This window comes from Orbicella franksi, chromosome 5, assembly GCF_964199315.1.
Source record: "Orbicella franksi chromosome 5, jaOrbFran1.1, whole genome shotgun sequence".
NCBI classification, from domain to species: Eukaryota; Metazoa; Cnidaria; class Anthozoa; order Scleractinia; family Merulinidae; genus Orbicella; species Orbicella franksi.
The window spans coordinates 12153041-12167619 of NC_138149.1; the positions used below are offsets into that span (position 1 = coordinate 12153041).

At 38.1% G+C, this 14579-nt stretch overlaps 1 protein-coding gene across 1 annotated transcript; it reads left to right on the plus strand.

Annotated features, from left to right (window-relative positions):
• The first annotated feature begins 2009 nt into the window (after positions 1–2009).
• On the plus strand, positions 2010–13559 carry LOC145486262 (SE-cephalotoxin-like). Its single transcript, XM_081464889.1, has 2 exons — positions 2010–2446; positions 8145–13559. The coding sequence occupies exon 2, from the start codon at positions 8179–8181 to the stop codon at positions 11401–11403; it is 3225 nt and encodes a 1074-aa protein (XP_081321015.1). The 5' UTR covers positions 2010–2446; positions 8145–8178; the 3' UTR covers positions 11404–13559.
• The last annotated feature ends 1020 nt before the right edge of the window (positions 13560–14579 follow it).

A 14579-nucleotide genomic window follows, 5' to 3' on the forward strand; every position in this document is an offset into this window, starting at 1 on the left:
CACGTACAACTTTTAGACCGCCTAAGCGCCAATATGGTAGTCGGTGACCTTATTACATTTGGGGCCAAATTGTATTGCATTTAAGGCCAAATTTAATTACATTTAGGACGTCCTTTATTACATTTAGGGACACTGATTTGTTACATTTGAGACCCCAACAGCGGCTAGTGGGGCCGAGCAAGTACAGAAACAAATAATTCAAATAAGCATAATATGATAAGAATCCCAACTGGCCAGAGGTAAGGCAATTGGCTATTTGCAAGAATGACCGAAAAGCTGAACCGGGGACTACCTAAGAACAACACCGGCTAGTGGCTAGAGCGAGCCGGGGTGACCGTCTTGAAATCCAGCACCCTAACCGCTCGGGCATCCTGCTTCCATCCTTTCAATTGGTGATGGCAGCGTAATATTGAGACCTAATCCGCTTTACTTAAATCACTTTCTGATGAATTCATGATCATTACATTACAATACAATAATGATTACATTACGTTACGTTACGTTGCGTTACGTTGCGTTGCGTTGCGTTACACTGCATTACATTACATTTTGTTGAGTCTAAACACACTTGACTCAGTATTGACTAAATGCTACGAAGGACCATCTGAGAAATCATATGCCACGTGATTATTACATAAAAACCAACTAGCAATTACTAAACTATTAACGCCACGATGGGAATTGATTTTTATTTTATAGACTCAATTAGATGTATTCAATTTGAACTGTGTTCCCTCTGACACAGATGATTAAACAGGTGTTTATCTTCCCATTGCAAACATTGGTAGATAATTCAGCTTCCGCTTTGCGGTTTCCAAAAAATATGGAGACAATCGACTGGCAGTTACTAAAGTACTTACTCCGATGATGGAATTTTTATTTTATAGACTCAATTAGACATATTCCGTTTGAACTGAATTACCTCTGACACAGAAGATTCGACAAGTGTTTTTCTTCCTATTGCAAACATTGGTAGATAATTCAGCTTCCGCATTGCGGTTTAAAAGTTAAGGAGGCTTAAAATGAACAGACTAAAACTGAAAAATCGACTGGCAATTACTAAAGGGCTTATTACGCCATGATGGAATTTTATTTTATAGACTCAATTAGATATATTTCATTCGAACTGTGTTACATCTGACACAGAAGATGAGACAGGTGTTTTTCTTCCCGTTGCAAACATTGGTAGATAATTCAGCTTCCGCTTTGCACTTTACAAAAATTAGGGAGACTTAAAGTAAACAGACTAAAACTGAAAAATCGACTCGCAGTTACTAAAGTACTTACGCCATGATAGAATTTTTATTTCAAAGACTCTATTAGATATATTCGATTTGAACTGTATTACCTCAGACACAGAAGATGAGACAGGTGTTTTTCTTCCCATTGCAAACATTGGTAGATAATTCATCTTCCGCTTCGCGGTTTCCAGGAAGTAAAGAGACTTAAAATGAACAGACTAAAACTGAAAAATCGACTCGCAGTTTACTAAAGTACTTACGCCATGATGGAATTTTTATTTCATAGACTCAATTAGATATATTCGATTTGAACTGCGTTACCTCTGTCACATAAGATTAGACAAGTGTTTTTCTTCCCATTGCAAACATCGCAGTTTCCAAAACATATGGAGACTTAAAATGAACAGACTAAAACTGAAAAATCGACTGTTTACAGTTACCAAAGTATTTACGCCATGATGGGATCAGTTATTTTGTAGACTCAATTAGATGTATTTGATTTGAATTGTATTACGTCTAACACAGAAGGTGAGATAAGTGTTAATCTTCAATTTGCAAACATTGATAGATAATTCAGTTTCCGCTTTGCGGTCTACGATTAAAGAGACTTAAAAATTAACAGATTTGATTACAAAGCCGTTTGTGTAAAATTAAACAATACAATACGAACCGCTTGATTTGCTGGAATCGCCTTATCGCGAGGTAGAATATCCCAAAGCCGGCGAGCTTATTAATTAATTGAAAATTCGCACTTATGAAAATCTGAGTATTAAAACTTCCTTGTTTCGATTGACACATTTCAAATCGTACATCAATTGAAGACGAGCCACAGCATTCGAAAGGGCGAATGGATTTAAGCGATATCGATGAAATAGAAAAGTAAGTTACGCTTTTGATTGCTTGAAAATTGTTTCATTTTCGTACTCTAAAGCAGAGACGGGGCAGAGGACTAATCAATGAGGATTTGCACCATCGGAAACACGTTTTCAAATGTTTACGCTGCCGCAGACAATTCGCTTGACTTAATTCCGCAGTACTGTCAAGGAAGCACATTGTTAAGTGTCATGCTGACGAGCGGATTATCAGTCATCCCTATTATACACTTCCTGCTTTTCTCCTTGTGAGGGTATAAATATTAGATTTGAATGTAGCCATACCACCAGTTCATTCGCGTGAGTGACTTTTGCGTGAACATCTTTCAACAGGTGAGTTTAATGGAATATTTAGACCTACGCAAAACGTAATTTTGCTTCAGTATTTTTAGAAACGGTAACCTCTCTGACTACGCAACTATTCCTTGTTACCGACGGTTTCGTTTTTGCGTGAATTGTGCGGTGGACCCCCTATTTTAGTGACCTATTCTAAATGCACGGTGATCCGCTTAGTATGTGCTAAATGGCTGGGATAGTCGCTCGGCTTCGTACTACGTGTAGCTAAGCAATTGTCGTGAAAAATGATCGTTGCCTACAGTTTTGGAAATTTATACGAAAAAGTAATTATTATTATTATTTTTTTATCGCCGAGTGAGTTACAGCTCTAAGAAACTTAGATTACTGCCTCACTTAGATTAGAATTAAACTGTTCATTATAATGACGGAAACCAACCTCTTCTGCCTTCGAAATTGATAAGAAAATTAAATAAAATGAATTATTTCTTTTTCTTGACCTTGCTGTGTAGACATATTTCTAAGCAATCTCGAATTTGACACTATGATCGAAATGAGACTAGGCGACAGAAGGATTACGATGATGTCGAACCGTCGCAACGAAATCGGAAAGCTATTTGGGGCATTTCAGAGGGGAGTGAGGAAGATTTTACCTCGATGGAGGAATTTATTGAGGTTGAACTCTTGCAACGCCACATGAAGTTAGAGAGAAAAATCGAAGTGATGTGGGCACACAGAAGTAGCTTTAGACGGAATCCATCTGAGAACGAGACGCCAAAGGCAAGACCGGTCCACGTGTACTTGCTAAGGTGCACTGATAAATTTAATCTTCTCAAACTGGCGGCAAGTAAGTTAAAGGATAACAAATATAAAGAATCAATGATCTTTATCTCGGATGATGTTTCGAAATCTGTACGCGATGATCGGTCGAAGTTGAGGAAAAATTATCTTCAAGAAATTAAAGCCAGGCCTGAAGTTCAGTTTGCTTTTATACCATGGAGCGTTCCGGCTAGAATTCTGTATAAGAAGGAAGGAATGGACAGCTTAAAGTCATTTTACCTACCTAAAGCTTAACTTTCTAAGTTATAATTGGACAGTGCTTTATTCCTGGACCACGCAGACTTTTATACCATGGAGTTTTTATTTTATTATTTTTTTTCCACTTATTAATTTAGTTTGTAATTTTACCGTTCACTTAATATATTAAGAAATTCGGAGTTGCTCGGCGAAAGTGTACCTAGAAACCGGGCTGCCAAAGCCATGGTAAGTACGCTTTCGAATTTCTGTTTGTGTGTGTTTTGTTTTTGTTGGTTTCGTCTTGGTTTTGTGTATGTATTTCCATGTTTTGTTTTTCCACATTTCCGATTGCAAATTCACAAATGGTGTGAATATGTTAATTTAAACACAATGTTGTCAATAACCTTGAAACATTCAAAACAACTAATCCAAAATATTTCAAATGACCAATTCTAAAATGAAACCTGACAGCCTGAAATTGCTCTCTCTTAATGTTAGAGGTCTTGGCAATTTCCGAAAGCGAAGAGCTATTTTTACCTGGTGTCGTAAACTAAAAACAGATCTAACTTTTCTTCAGGAAACACATACAACAAAGAACAGTGAGAGTCAATGGAAAAAAGAATGGGGTTCTTCTATTATGTTTTCTCATGGGGGCACAAATGCGAGGGGTGTCGCTGTATTAATTAGGAGTGGTTTGGACATTGTTATTCAGCACGAACATTGTGATTCAAAAGGCCGGCTAATAATGCTTAATGCAAAAATCAAAGATAAAAATTACTTTCTGGTAAACCTTTATGGTCCGAATAAAGATGCAGAAGCTGTTCACTTTTATCAGGATTTGTCGACTGCTTTACGAGGTATTGACTTGGACAGTGATAGCAATGGCATCGTAGGTGGAGACTTTAATTGTCCGTTAGATCCTACTATAGACAAAAAAGGCGGCATTTTAATTCCTCGACAACATGTGATAAATTCGATTGAAAACATTCAAAATGAATCCAGTCTCCACGATATCTGGCGTATTAAGAATCCGAATACTCGCAGCTACACATGGAGTAAAAGCTCTCCTTTCATCTTCTGCAGACTTGATTACTGGCTTATTTCGGACAAATTGAATGATTAAGTCACACTGGTTGATATTGTGGCCTCAATTAAGACTGACCACTCTTGTATAGTACTAGAATTAGAAAACATTAAGGAGAGCTGCAAAGAACCTGGTTTTTGGAAACTAAATACTTCCATGCTGGACAGGCCAGATTACCTGGACATGATTAATAGTGAATTGCCAAACTGGTTAGATGATGCAAGGGATTTATCAGACAATAGGGCAAAATGGGATTGGCTAAAATTTAAAATTAAAACAAGCTCAATCACTTATTCTAAAAAATTAGCACAAGAACGTAAAAAGCGAGAAGAGGAGCTTAACTTCAACTATCAAGATGCGTTAAATAGATTTCAAGAAAACCCCAACGAATTCACAAGACTAGAAATTGACAAATTTAAAAATGAACTTGAAACACTATACGATGAAATAGTAGAAGGAATTGTTGTTCGTGCAAGAGCAAGATGGCACGAGCACGGTGAAAAGAGCAGTAAATATTATTTAAATCTAGAAAAACGCAATAACATTAAAAAGCATGTAAGGAAATTATACCTTAGTGGTTCGTTTTCGACCGATCCGTTTGAGATATTGAATGCTGAAAAACTTTTCTACAGCAAGCTGTATAGTAGACAAAGAGTAAATCTGAACAGTGAACAAGCTAAAAGCTTTTTGGAAAACCCAAATATATTGAAACTCTCTGACGAACTAAGCTCACGTTGCGAAGGAAAAATAACCTTTCAGGAGTGCGAGTCTATCTTGGGTTCCTTTCAAGTGGGTAAAACACCCGGAAATGATGGCATTCCAATAGAGTTCTGCAAAATTTTCTGGCCCTTAATAGGTGAATTTATGATTGCATCTTTTAATGAGGCCTTTGATAATAAGGAAATGTCTTGCTCTCAAAAGCAAGCTTTAATTACACTCACTGGAAAGAAAGGAAAAGATAGAAACTATTTAGAAAATTGGAGACCAATATCCTTAATTAATTTAGATGCCAAAATTGCTTCCAAAGTAATTGCAGCAAGAATTATCAAAGTCCTTCCAGAGATAATACATACTAACCAAACAGGTTATGTTAAGGGTAGGTTCATTGGTGAAGCGGCAAGGTCAATTATAGACGTTATGGAGTATACAACACAACAAAATATACCAGGCATATTATTGTTTATTGATTTTGAAAAGGCGTTCGATAGTATTGACTGGAATTTTATGCTAAAATGCTTAGATGCTTTCGGTTTTGGGCCTACCCTCATAAGATGGGTAGAAACATTTTATAGAGACATAACTAGTTGTGTATTAAATAATGGTATTTGTACACCATATTTTGAATTACAGAGAGGAGTAAGACAAGGAGATCCGTTATCACCAAATTTATTTATTATTGCAGCCGAAATTTTAGCAGTCGCTATTCGAAGCAGAGAAGACATTCAAGGCCTAATGATAGGGCAGGAAGAATTTAAGCTGGTACAATATGCTGACGACCTGACTCTGTTTGTACCTAATATTGAATGTGTAAAACTCATCCTTCAATTGCTTGATCGATTTACAATTTGTTCAGGCTTAAAGATTAATTATACTAAAACTGAGGCAATGTGGATCGGTTCATGCAGACAAAATACAGCGACACCTCTGGGGCTAAAGTGGAGCAAAAGTGTCAAAGCCCTGGGGATAGTATTTACCTATAATGATACTGACCAATTACAGAAAAATTTTTACGATAAATTAAAAGACATTCGAACACAAATACGGTTATGGAATTGCCGAGGTCTCTCACTATTTGGCAAAGTTACTTCTGCTTCCCAAAATGCTATATGTATTCTCAGTTCTAACAACTCCAGAAGAATTTATAAAGCAATTAAACACTATTATTTATAGTTTTTTATGGAAAGGGACAGATAAAATAGCTAGACTGGCAGCTGTAAATGACTTGAAATACGGAGGCTTGAACTTAATAGACCTTGAAACGTATGTTAAGTCGTCAAGATTAGCTTGGCTTGGTAGAATTTTTTCAGAAAGCTCGTCCCCATGGAAAGCTTATATTACTTATTTGCTTGAGGATTTTGGCGGGGTTTTTCTACTTGGTTGGAATTACGATGTCAAAGACTGTAAAATTAATTCCACTTTTTGTAGAGAACTTCTCCAATGGTGGGCTGACTTTAAAATTGCCTTTTCAACAAAGCCATCTACATCTTATAATATAATTTGGAACAACAAAGATATCAAGATAGATAATAAAACAATATATTATTCAAATTATGTTAAAGCAGGTATCCTCCTTATTAACCACTTGCAATTCAACAAGAATAATATAGAATCTTATAATAGTGCTAAAAGTAAAGGTTTGAAGCATACAAATTTTTTAGTCTGGTCAGAAATTCGTTCTGCTGTTCCTGCCCACCTGAAGGATTTGGATGTGACCGAAAGTGAACTAGAGAGCTGTTTGGAATTTCAATGTGGGGAGAAAAAATTTAATCCTACTGTATGTAAAAATAAACACTTCTATGAATTGCTTGTTTCGGGTAGGTACGAGTCTCATGGGGCTTTGCTAAACTGAAAGAAGACTTTGGTTTAGCAGATTCAGCTGTTACTAAAGCGTTCATAAAAGTCAAGGCTGTCTCATCCGAAATGTTTATCAGAAGCTTCCAATTCAAGATTTTAAATAATATCACTTTCACTAATTCTCGTCTAGCCAAAATAGGTTATGTTCAAGACGATTCTTGCACATTTTGTAGAGTTAGCTCAGAAACTGTTAATCATTTATTTTATGAATGTTTTCATACTAACCAGTTTTGGAAAGATTTCAAAAGTTTTTGGTTTGCACTTTCTGGTAAACAGGTTGAATTTTCCTTGCAGGATGTTTTGATAGGCAAATTAGATGAAGTAAGTGACTTACTACATTACTTTTTAATTGTTGCAAAATGGCATATCTGGACGAGTCGTAAACGAAGTCTCAGCCTAAATATTACTGTTTTTAAAGAAACGATTAATATGAAATATAAGACTGAAAAGTACATAGCTTTAAAAAACAACACGCAAAGGAAATTTCAGGCCAGATGGAAATTATTTATTGATAGTAGAGTATGATTTCTTATACTATATAGTTCAAATAATTATATTATTATCAACGTTTTGTAATTATGTTATTGACACTTAATATTAGCGCTGTACTTTGTATTTAATAATGGAAATAAAAATGTGGGGAAAAAAAAAAAAAGAAATAAAACGGTGTCCTGATGGCCCGATTGTTTTCTTCAAAACAAAATTCTTTTCAAAGGCCAGTTTGATATAAATTTCAGTCCTAAAAGGAACTCTTATTTTATGACTGACTTCCCTGCCTAGAATGATCCTGCAAATAGAGCGTGTTTGTTGCTATTTACGCTCAAGTTTTTTCTCCGAATACCCGCTATTTTACTGAGCCAGAATACGCACCCGCTTAGTGTGCTCTTATCGGAGTTCGGTCAGGTTCGTCAAACTCTTGTTTCCGATCTTTTTTGAGGCGAAAACCATTCTCGCGATAAGTCGTTTTCCATAATTGATCTTTACCAAATTTGCCCTTTCTCCAAGAAAGATGAATTTTGCTCCAATGTATTAAAACGTGTTTTAATTTTCATTTCTTTGCAGTATAATTGACGCGGGATTTGTTTTCGCCAGAGAAATGAGGAAGGTAGTTTGGTTAGCAGAAATGCTGTGGCTTTCATGGTTTTTCTGTTCAATAAGTTCCGGGCTGGACCCTGGAGAGCAGGCCAAGGTAACTACGGCTCTCGAAACTGCTCAGTTTGTACTGAATTCTATTGACGAAGACTATAAAGCTCAAGCAAAGGCCATCAGAGAGTTGCAGAAGGTTTCGGCTCAATCGAGAAGCGCTGAACTATTGGATAAGCAGACGAAATTAGCCAAGATCGGTTCCAAAGTTGGCAAAGCTCTCAAAGCAGTGCAGGCTGCATCTGCCATTGCAAGTTTTGTCTTTACTTTCTTCATGCCAAGTGAGCTCGATGTCATCACGGGCTTGATAAACAAACGCTTCAACGAAGTCAATAACAAGCTCGATCGTCTGGATGAGAAACTCGACGAAATAGAGAAATCTATCAAGGCGAATACCGCTTTCAACACTTTCTTGTCTGCCTGGATCAAATGGGAGTATAAATCGAGGAATGGAGCCAAGAAACTAACCAACATCCGTAAGCTAATGGGGACCAAAACACGAAGAATAGACCAAGTAAAGCTCGCCGAAGAATACGTTAAATACTATGAAAATAACAACTTGGACGGCAACCTTCTGAACCTCTACAGAATGGCAGCCCACCCAAAAGCTATCACCCAACGAAACATCTTCGATATATTTATTGCTCAATTTGGCTGCGATATAACGAAGCTGTCAGAGTTAATGATCCTCGTCAAAAACATAATGACCAGCGCTGCCCAGCAGAAAATGACCTACTATTATTTCAAGGGCTACCAAAGCAGAGCCAAGAAAAGTTTCAAAGACATCCAGACGTACTTTTTCAAAATTCGTCGAGCCTTTGACGATCGGGTCTGGCACTGCAGAAGAAACTCTCTGAACCACGCTAAGAGGGATGCTAACAAGATTTTGAAGAATATGAGGGGATCTGCACAGGAAAGCATAGTTCGAGCCATCTTTAATGAACTTAAAGTCAAGTACCCCTGGTACACCTGGGCTGTGGCAGCAGTCAAGAATGACCGTCCAAGGATTCACGGTCTTGAGTTGAGAGGCAGTACATACTTTCGGTTAGATGACCGGTCGGATCCCAAGAAGGTAAAGGTGTATTTTGTGGTCCACGAGGACACAAAGTCGTCTGCAAACTGCATTGACATTACACAAGCCAAGACCTTACTGGTTTTCAAAAAATGCGACGGGTGCAATTCCGACTATATCTACGCCGCTGATAACATTCTGTCCAAGAAGAGATGTGGAAGCTCAACGCTTGAACGGGCTGCTGATATTAAACAACAGTGCTCCGGATATCGCCACAGTACCATCTGTGCCAATAGCGTGAGAAAGAAAATCCGAACGTGGGCTTTTATCGCATCAGCAGTCAGCACTGTCAATGGCATATGTCAGTCGGACAGCTGCAATAGTCACGGTCAGTGTAGGCAACTACCATTTACGAAAACTCATCAATGTATCTGTGAGAAGAACTACGAAGGAGAATCGTGTGAAAAACGCATATACTTTGACGAGACCATAGAAAAGCTGATCGCGGAATTAAGAAAAACTTTCAAAGTTGTAAATTACGTTCCTACCACTGTAGACGTGTTCTTCTCCATAAGGTCGTTGTCCAAGAAGTTAAACGTGGTTTTACAGAAGATCAAGGCCTCCTTTGCTCATACGAACAACATCATCAAGCATTCTCAAAACATTTACAACGTCGAAGACATAGCCGATCTCTATGCAAAACTGCAGAAGAACGAGATGACTTTTGATCAGTTTGGCCGAAAAATCGATAAGTATTTGCAGACAGTTTCTACCTATAAGCTACAGAACAGATTGAAAAAGATGATTCTTGGTCAAGGTACTTTAGACACCCCTGGAAATGACATCTATAATTCGTACAAGCGAGAATACCTAAATCACAATGGAGGCGGTTGCTCGGCAAAGTACAATGAAGATATCAAGGGTTTCAGGGATAGCTTAGCCTACTTGGACCAAGCATTGGGAGAGGCGCTGTTACTGCATCAAAAGTGGTTGCTTGAAACCAAAGGAAAAACAGAAGACCTCCGCAAAAAGTACAAGAAAGAAGCAGAGTACATCCGAAACATCTTCAAAAGTCGACAGCAGAAATACAACCAATACTGGAAGAAATACAGCTGTGGTCTTGTTAGTGTTGATGGTACGAGTGTTTCGTGCAAGGACGAGCTGACCTTCGAAGGCATGACTGTAACTTTAAGGTGCGACAAGCAGAGGCGCTCGACTCCGGGAAAAGTTACTTGCAAGAGGATCGGCAATATCTTGAAATGGGACTCTCAACCAAAATGTAAATACCTTTGGGGAAATTTTGGTAGCTGGGGTCGTTGTTCCAAGACCTGCGGTGGAGGAGTCAAGTTCCGTTACAGACGTTGCTTAGGATCAAGCAATGTCAATAACTGCATAAGAGACCAGGGTGGATCAAATTACCAAACTACAAAATGCGAGACCCAAGATTGCTGCTCTGCTCGGTACGGGAAGTTCAGATGTTCAAATGGAAGATGTATAAGGAAAACCTGGCTCTGTGATGGAGATAATGATTGTCGCAACAACGATGACGAAAGCCGGTCTCGATGTCCAAACTTCATTCGATCGGGTGACCTGATAGCATTAAGAAGCAACGCCAGAAGAAATCAGTGGTTGAGCTGTTATTGCACTGTCAACTGTGGTGTTGATCGTTGCAAACTTCGAGGTTGTCCTGGTAGTCAAATGACAGGCAGCGATTGGAGATCGTGCAACAGTGAGACATTCATACTGTACTCGACACATTACCGTCCTGGGGAACCTGTTAGATATGGTGACTCAATCGCACTTTATTACGGTGCGGGCCACTGGCTGAGTTGCTGGGGTAGTGGGGGTGTTTGTCCGACGAGGAGTTGTCCCGGCTACGGCAGGTGGGATTCCAGAGATACAAGGAACTGTCGCGGGGAAAGATTCTGGATTTATTCACCCGAACGTGAAGGCAGGTGTTCAAGCGATACAAGAGTTGGTTGTCGAGGAAAGCCAATACAGAAGGGTGATAACGTCTTCATACAATATTCCATAAAACGCGGCCGGAGAGGGTATTGGCTGAGCCAAGACAACAAGGACATTAAAACCCGAACCTGTCCTGGCATTTACATCAGCAAATATGACAAAAGATGCAGAAGTGAAAGCTGGAACATTTTTGCCCGTTAGAGGTCATGTAGACGGCAGGACATTTAGGGCTGATGATGTGATTCGTTTTTTTTTTCTTTTGCAAACATTTAGGAACCTCCCGTTTTCACTATCATCATCATATCCATATCATATTCATATTTATCATGATTTAGCCGATTTAGGTGGTACGAACATCGTTGAAGGCGACAGGTTTAGACGGGAAGCCTGCGATAATAAATAAACTATTCTATTACACAAATTATAAGCCCAGGCTTATTCTAATGTGCATCACAAATTGAAATCAAACTCGGACCCAAATTACGACACAACTGATGTTTTCAGTAAATGCAACGTGTTACTCGTTGAGCACGACACTCAAATGTCGTGGGATTTTGAAACATGTCTTTAAAACTCCTCGAAAATCGTATGCTCAGGCAGTATTGAAAGAGTAGAGTTGCATGTGTACACGTGGAAGTTGCAAAACGACACCGTATCGTCTAAATCGGCTAAATCAAAATTCTTCATTTAAAGGGGCTATGTCATGGTTATTTTTCGGTCTTTGGGAACCCAACATTCGGGTTAATTAAGAATTAAGAACATTTTTATACTCAAATTGGTCTTAGATATCCAATAGAAAGAGAAGTAAAAGTTAACTTTTAAAGACGCCCAACGCATAATCGGTTTATAATGGTTCTTACTAGACAGGAAAGCTGAAACTTGAAAAACAGCGGCCCGCTGTTTTTCAAGTTTCAACCCATTTCCATGCTGACCATCTGTAGCGTTATTTTAAGTTTCCATCTGTACAAACATCTCCTGTGGCTTGTTAAATTCATACCAAACACTCGTGACATGGCCTTTTTAAGAGTTTGCTATGTTTCATCTAAAACTATCCCACAGACAAGTAACACTCTTGTTACTCTTCCACTATGTTTTTGTTTTACTCTTTTATCAAATATTTTAAGTTGGGGTTGATAGACAGAGAACTAGCCCGACTGCGGTCCAGGTAAGGACTGTGGAACTACTAAGTTCCATCGTAGAATAACACTCTAAAACTCCAACCTGTTTGGGTTTAGGATAGACCAGCTTAGAGCCATTTGGTTGCCTTAGTTTTATTAACATTTTTTGTTTTAAGAAGAAGGGACCACTTCGCAAAACGTACCGCCAGTAATTCAAGCATCAAGATTGATAGAGTGCTTGGAAGCAAACCGTTAAAATGACTGTCAGTAGTTTTGAAGACTAACATAGAATTTGAACTGAGCTGTTTTCGAATAGGTTAGTGATTTCAGCTCGAATAAAGAGGCCACCTTTTCAGTGGTGCAAACAACCATTCTTTGCATCGGGTTGCACGACTTCTAACCACCGTGGTTCCTTTCGCTTTAATTTCTGCTGTTACTGCACAAACGCAGTCCAGCAAGAACAAATAGACAGCTCGAATTCTCGATTCAAAATCTGTCGCCCAACAGGATTGTGACTTTTTAATCTTGGTGATTTTCTTAAGTTCAGTAAAAATGGGATAATTCCAATGATTTTGCTGATTAGCTGGAAATCTATTGTGTGTACTATGTAGTATGTAGCGGTATAAAGTGGTGGATTAAATTCTCTCTAATAGGCAGCTTTCACTATAGCGTCATTTGACTAAAGCTACCAGAATTCATTTTGTTTTTCCTTCATCATTTAATTTTGTATTCCCAGCGGGGTAGAAATAACAATGGCTGTAGTTAGCACGAGAAAAACGAAACCCGAAGGATTCTGGTAGTTGTAGTCAACTGGCGTCATCACGCAAATGTCCTATTGATGATGACATGTACAAGCAATTATGTGTAGTTGGACTTGACCGGATTTGACGTTATGAACGGTCAACTGGATCGAATGATCAGCAATAAACTCGTTGACCACAATAAATAACTAGCGAATTTCATTGTCTCACGATGCGCTAATGGTGAAACGTTGAAATACCTCATGTAGGAAGACAACTACAGACTGTTTTTTTTTTTAAGGCCAGGATAGGGCCACGCCTAGACAGAAGGAACCAGATGACATCATAATCCAACTGCCTTAGGCCCTGTCTACACAAACGCGCTTTTAAAACTTCCCTGTTTATATATTCCAAACGTTTGCGCTTTCGTTCAGGTACTTGATGCGTTTCAAAACTCTTACATTGTCGAAGGATGCCACTTTTGAGACCGTTTTAAAGATTTTCCATTTTCCATGTGTTCTAGCTGAAACTTTAAACTGCTGACCCCAGAATCCTTTAGTTTGCAAGGGATTTGGAAAACTTATTACATCACGAGCTTTTTTTACGCCTCCTGCAGCGGTTGGTTCCAACCACACATTTGCAGATATCGTTAAACTGCCAGGAGCGCAACTTGCTTGGGAGGTGTAAATGGGGGAGAAGAAGCGAGGATGTGATGGAGAATTTCACTCCCAATGCCTGTTTACACCTGCTAAACAGGCTGCGAGGAGCCTCAAAATGTTAGCTTTCTGGCATGCGCTACGACTGCTTTTGATTTGTGCTCTCTCAATTTCCTTCACTTTTTGGCGTACTCGGCCACTTAGGTTATGTTAAGTCTCGCAATCATGACATTTATTGTAATAGAAAATGTTATCGCTTGTGGTTCATTGTTATTATAACAACAACAACAACAACAACAACAACAATAATAATAGTAATAGTAATAGTAATAGTAATCGTAATAGTAATAGTAATAGTAATAGTAATAGTAATAGTAATAGTAATAGTAATAGTAATAGTAATAGTAATAGTAATAGTAATAGTAATAGTAATAATAATAATAATAATAATAATAATAATAATAAAGAGAGGAGTATAAACAAGTGATGGAAGCATTTTAAAAAGCTACGAATAACCCTTCTGAGACTACAATTATGGTAACAATTATTAGGATATGCCACACAAGTGAATAGTACTTTTCGCGCTCGCTGATTAGCTAGCTCGGAGGTGATTAGCCAAGTACTATTCACCTCCGAGCAGCCGAAGAAAAACAAAATGGCTTCCCGTTTCAAATAAAGTTACTCTTAAACAAATAATGTTATTTTTTGGTCCGCTAGTTATTCAGCTTGTGTGGTATATACTAAAACAATTATTCACCTCCACTTTGGTGAATAATTGTTAACTATTATCATAGTGTACGTTTGATAGTTTGATGATTTGACAGTTATTATTATTATTATTATTATTATTATTATTATTATTA

Bases quoted from the DNA above. Each gene is read 5' to 3' on its own strand.
- LOC145486262 (XM_081464889.1), top strand. From the start codon at position 8,179: ATGAGGAAGGTAGTTTGGTTAGCAGAAATGCTGTGGCTTTCATGGTTT.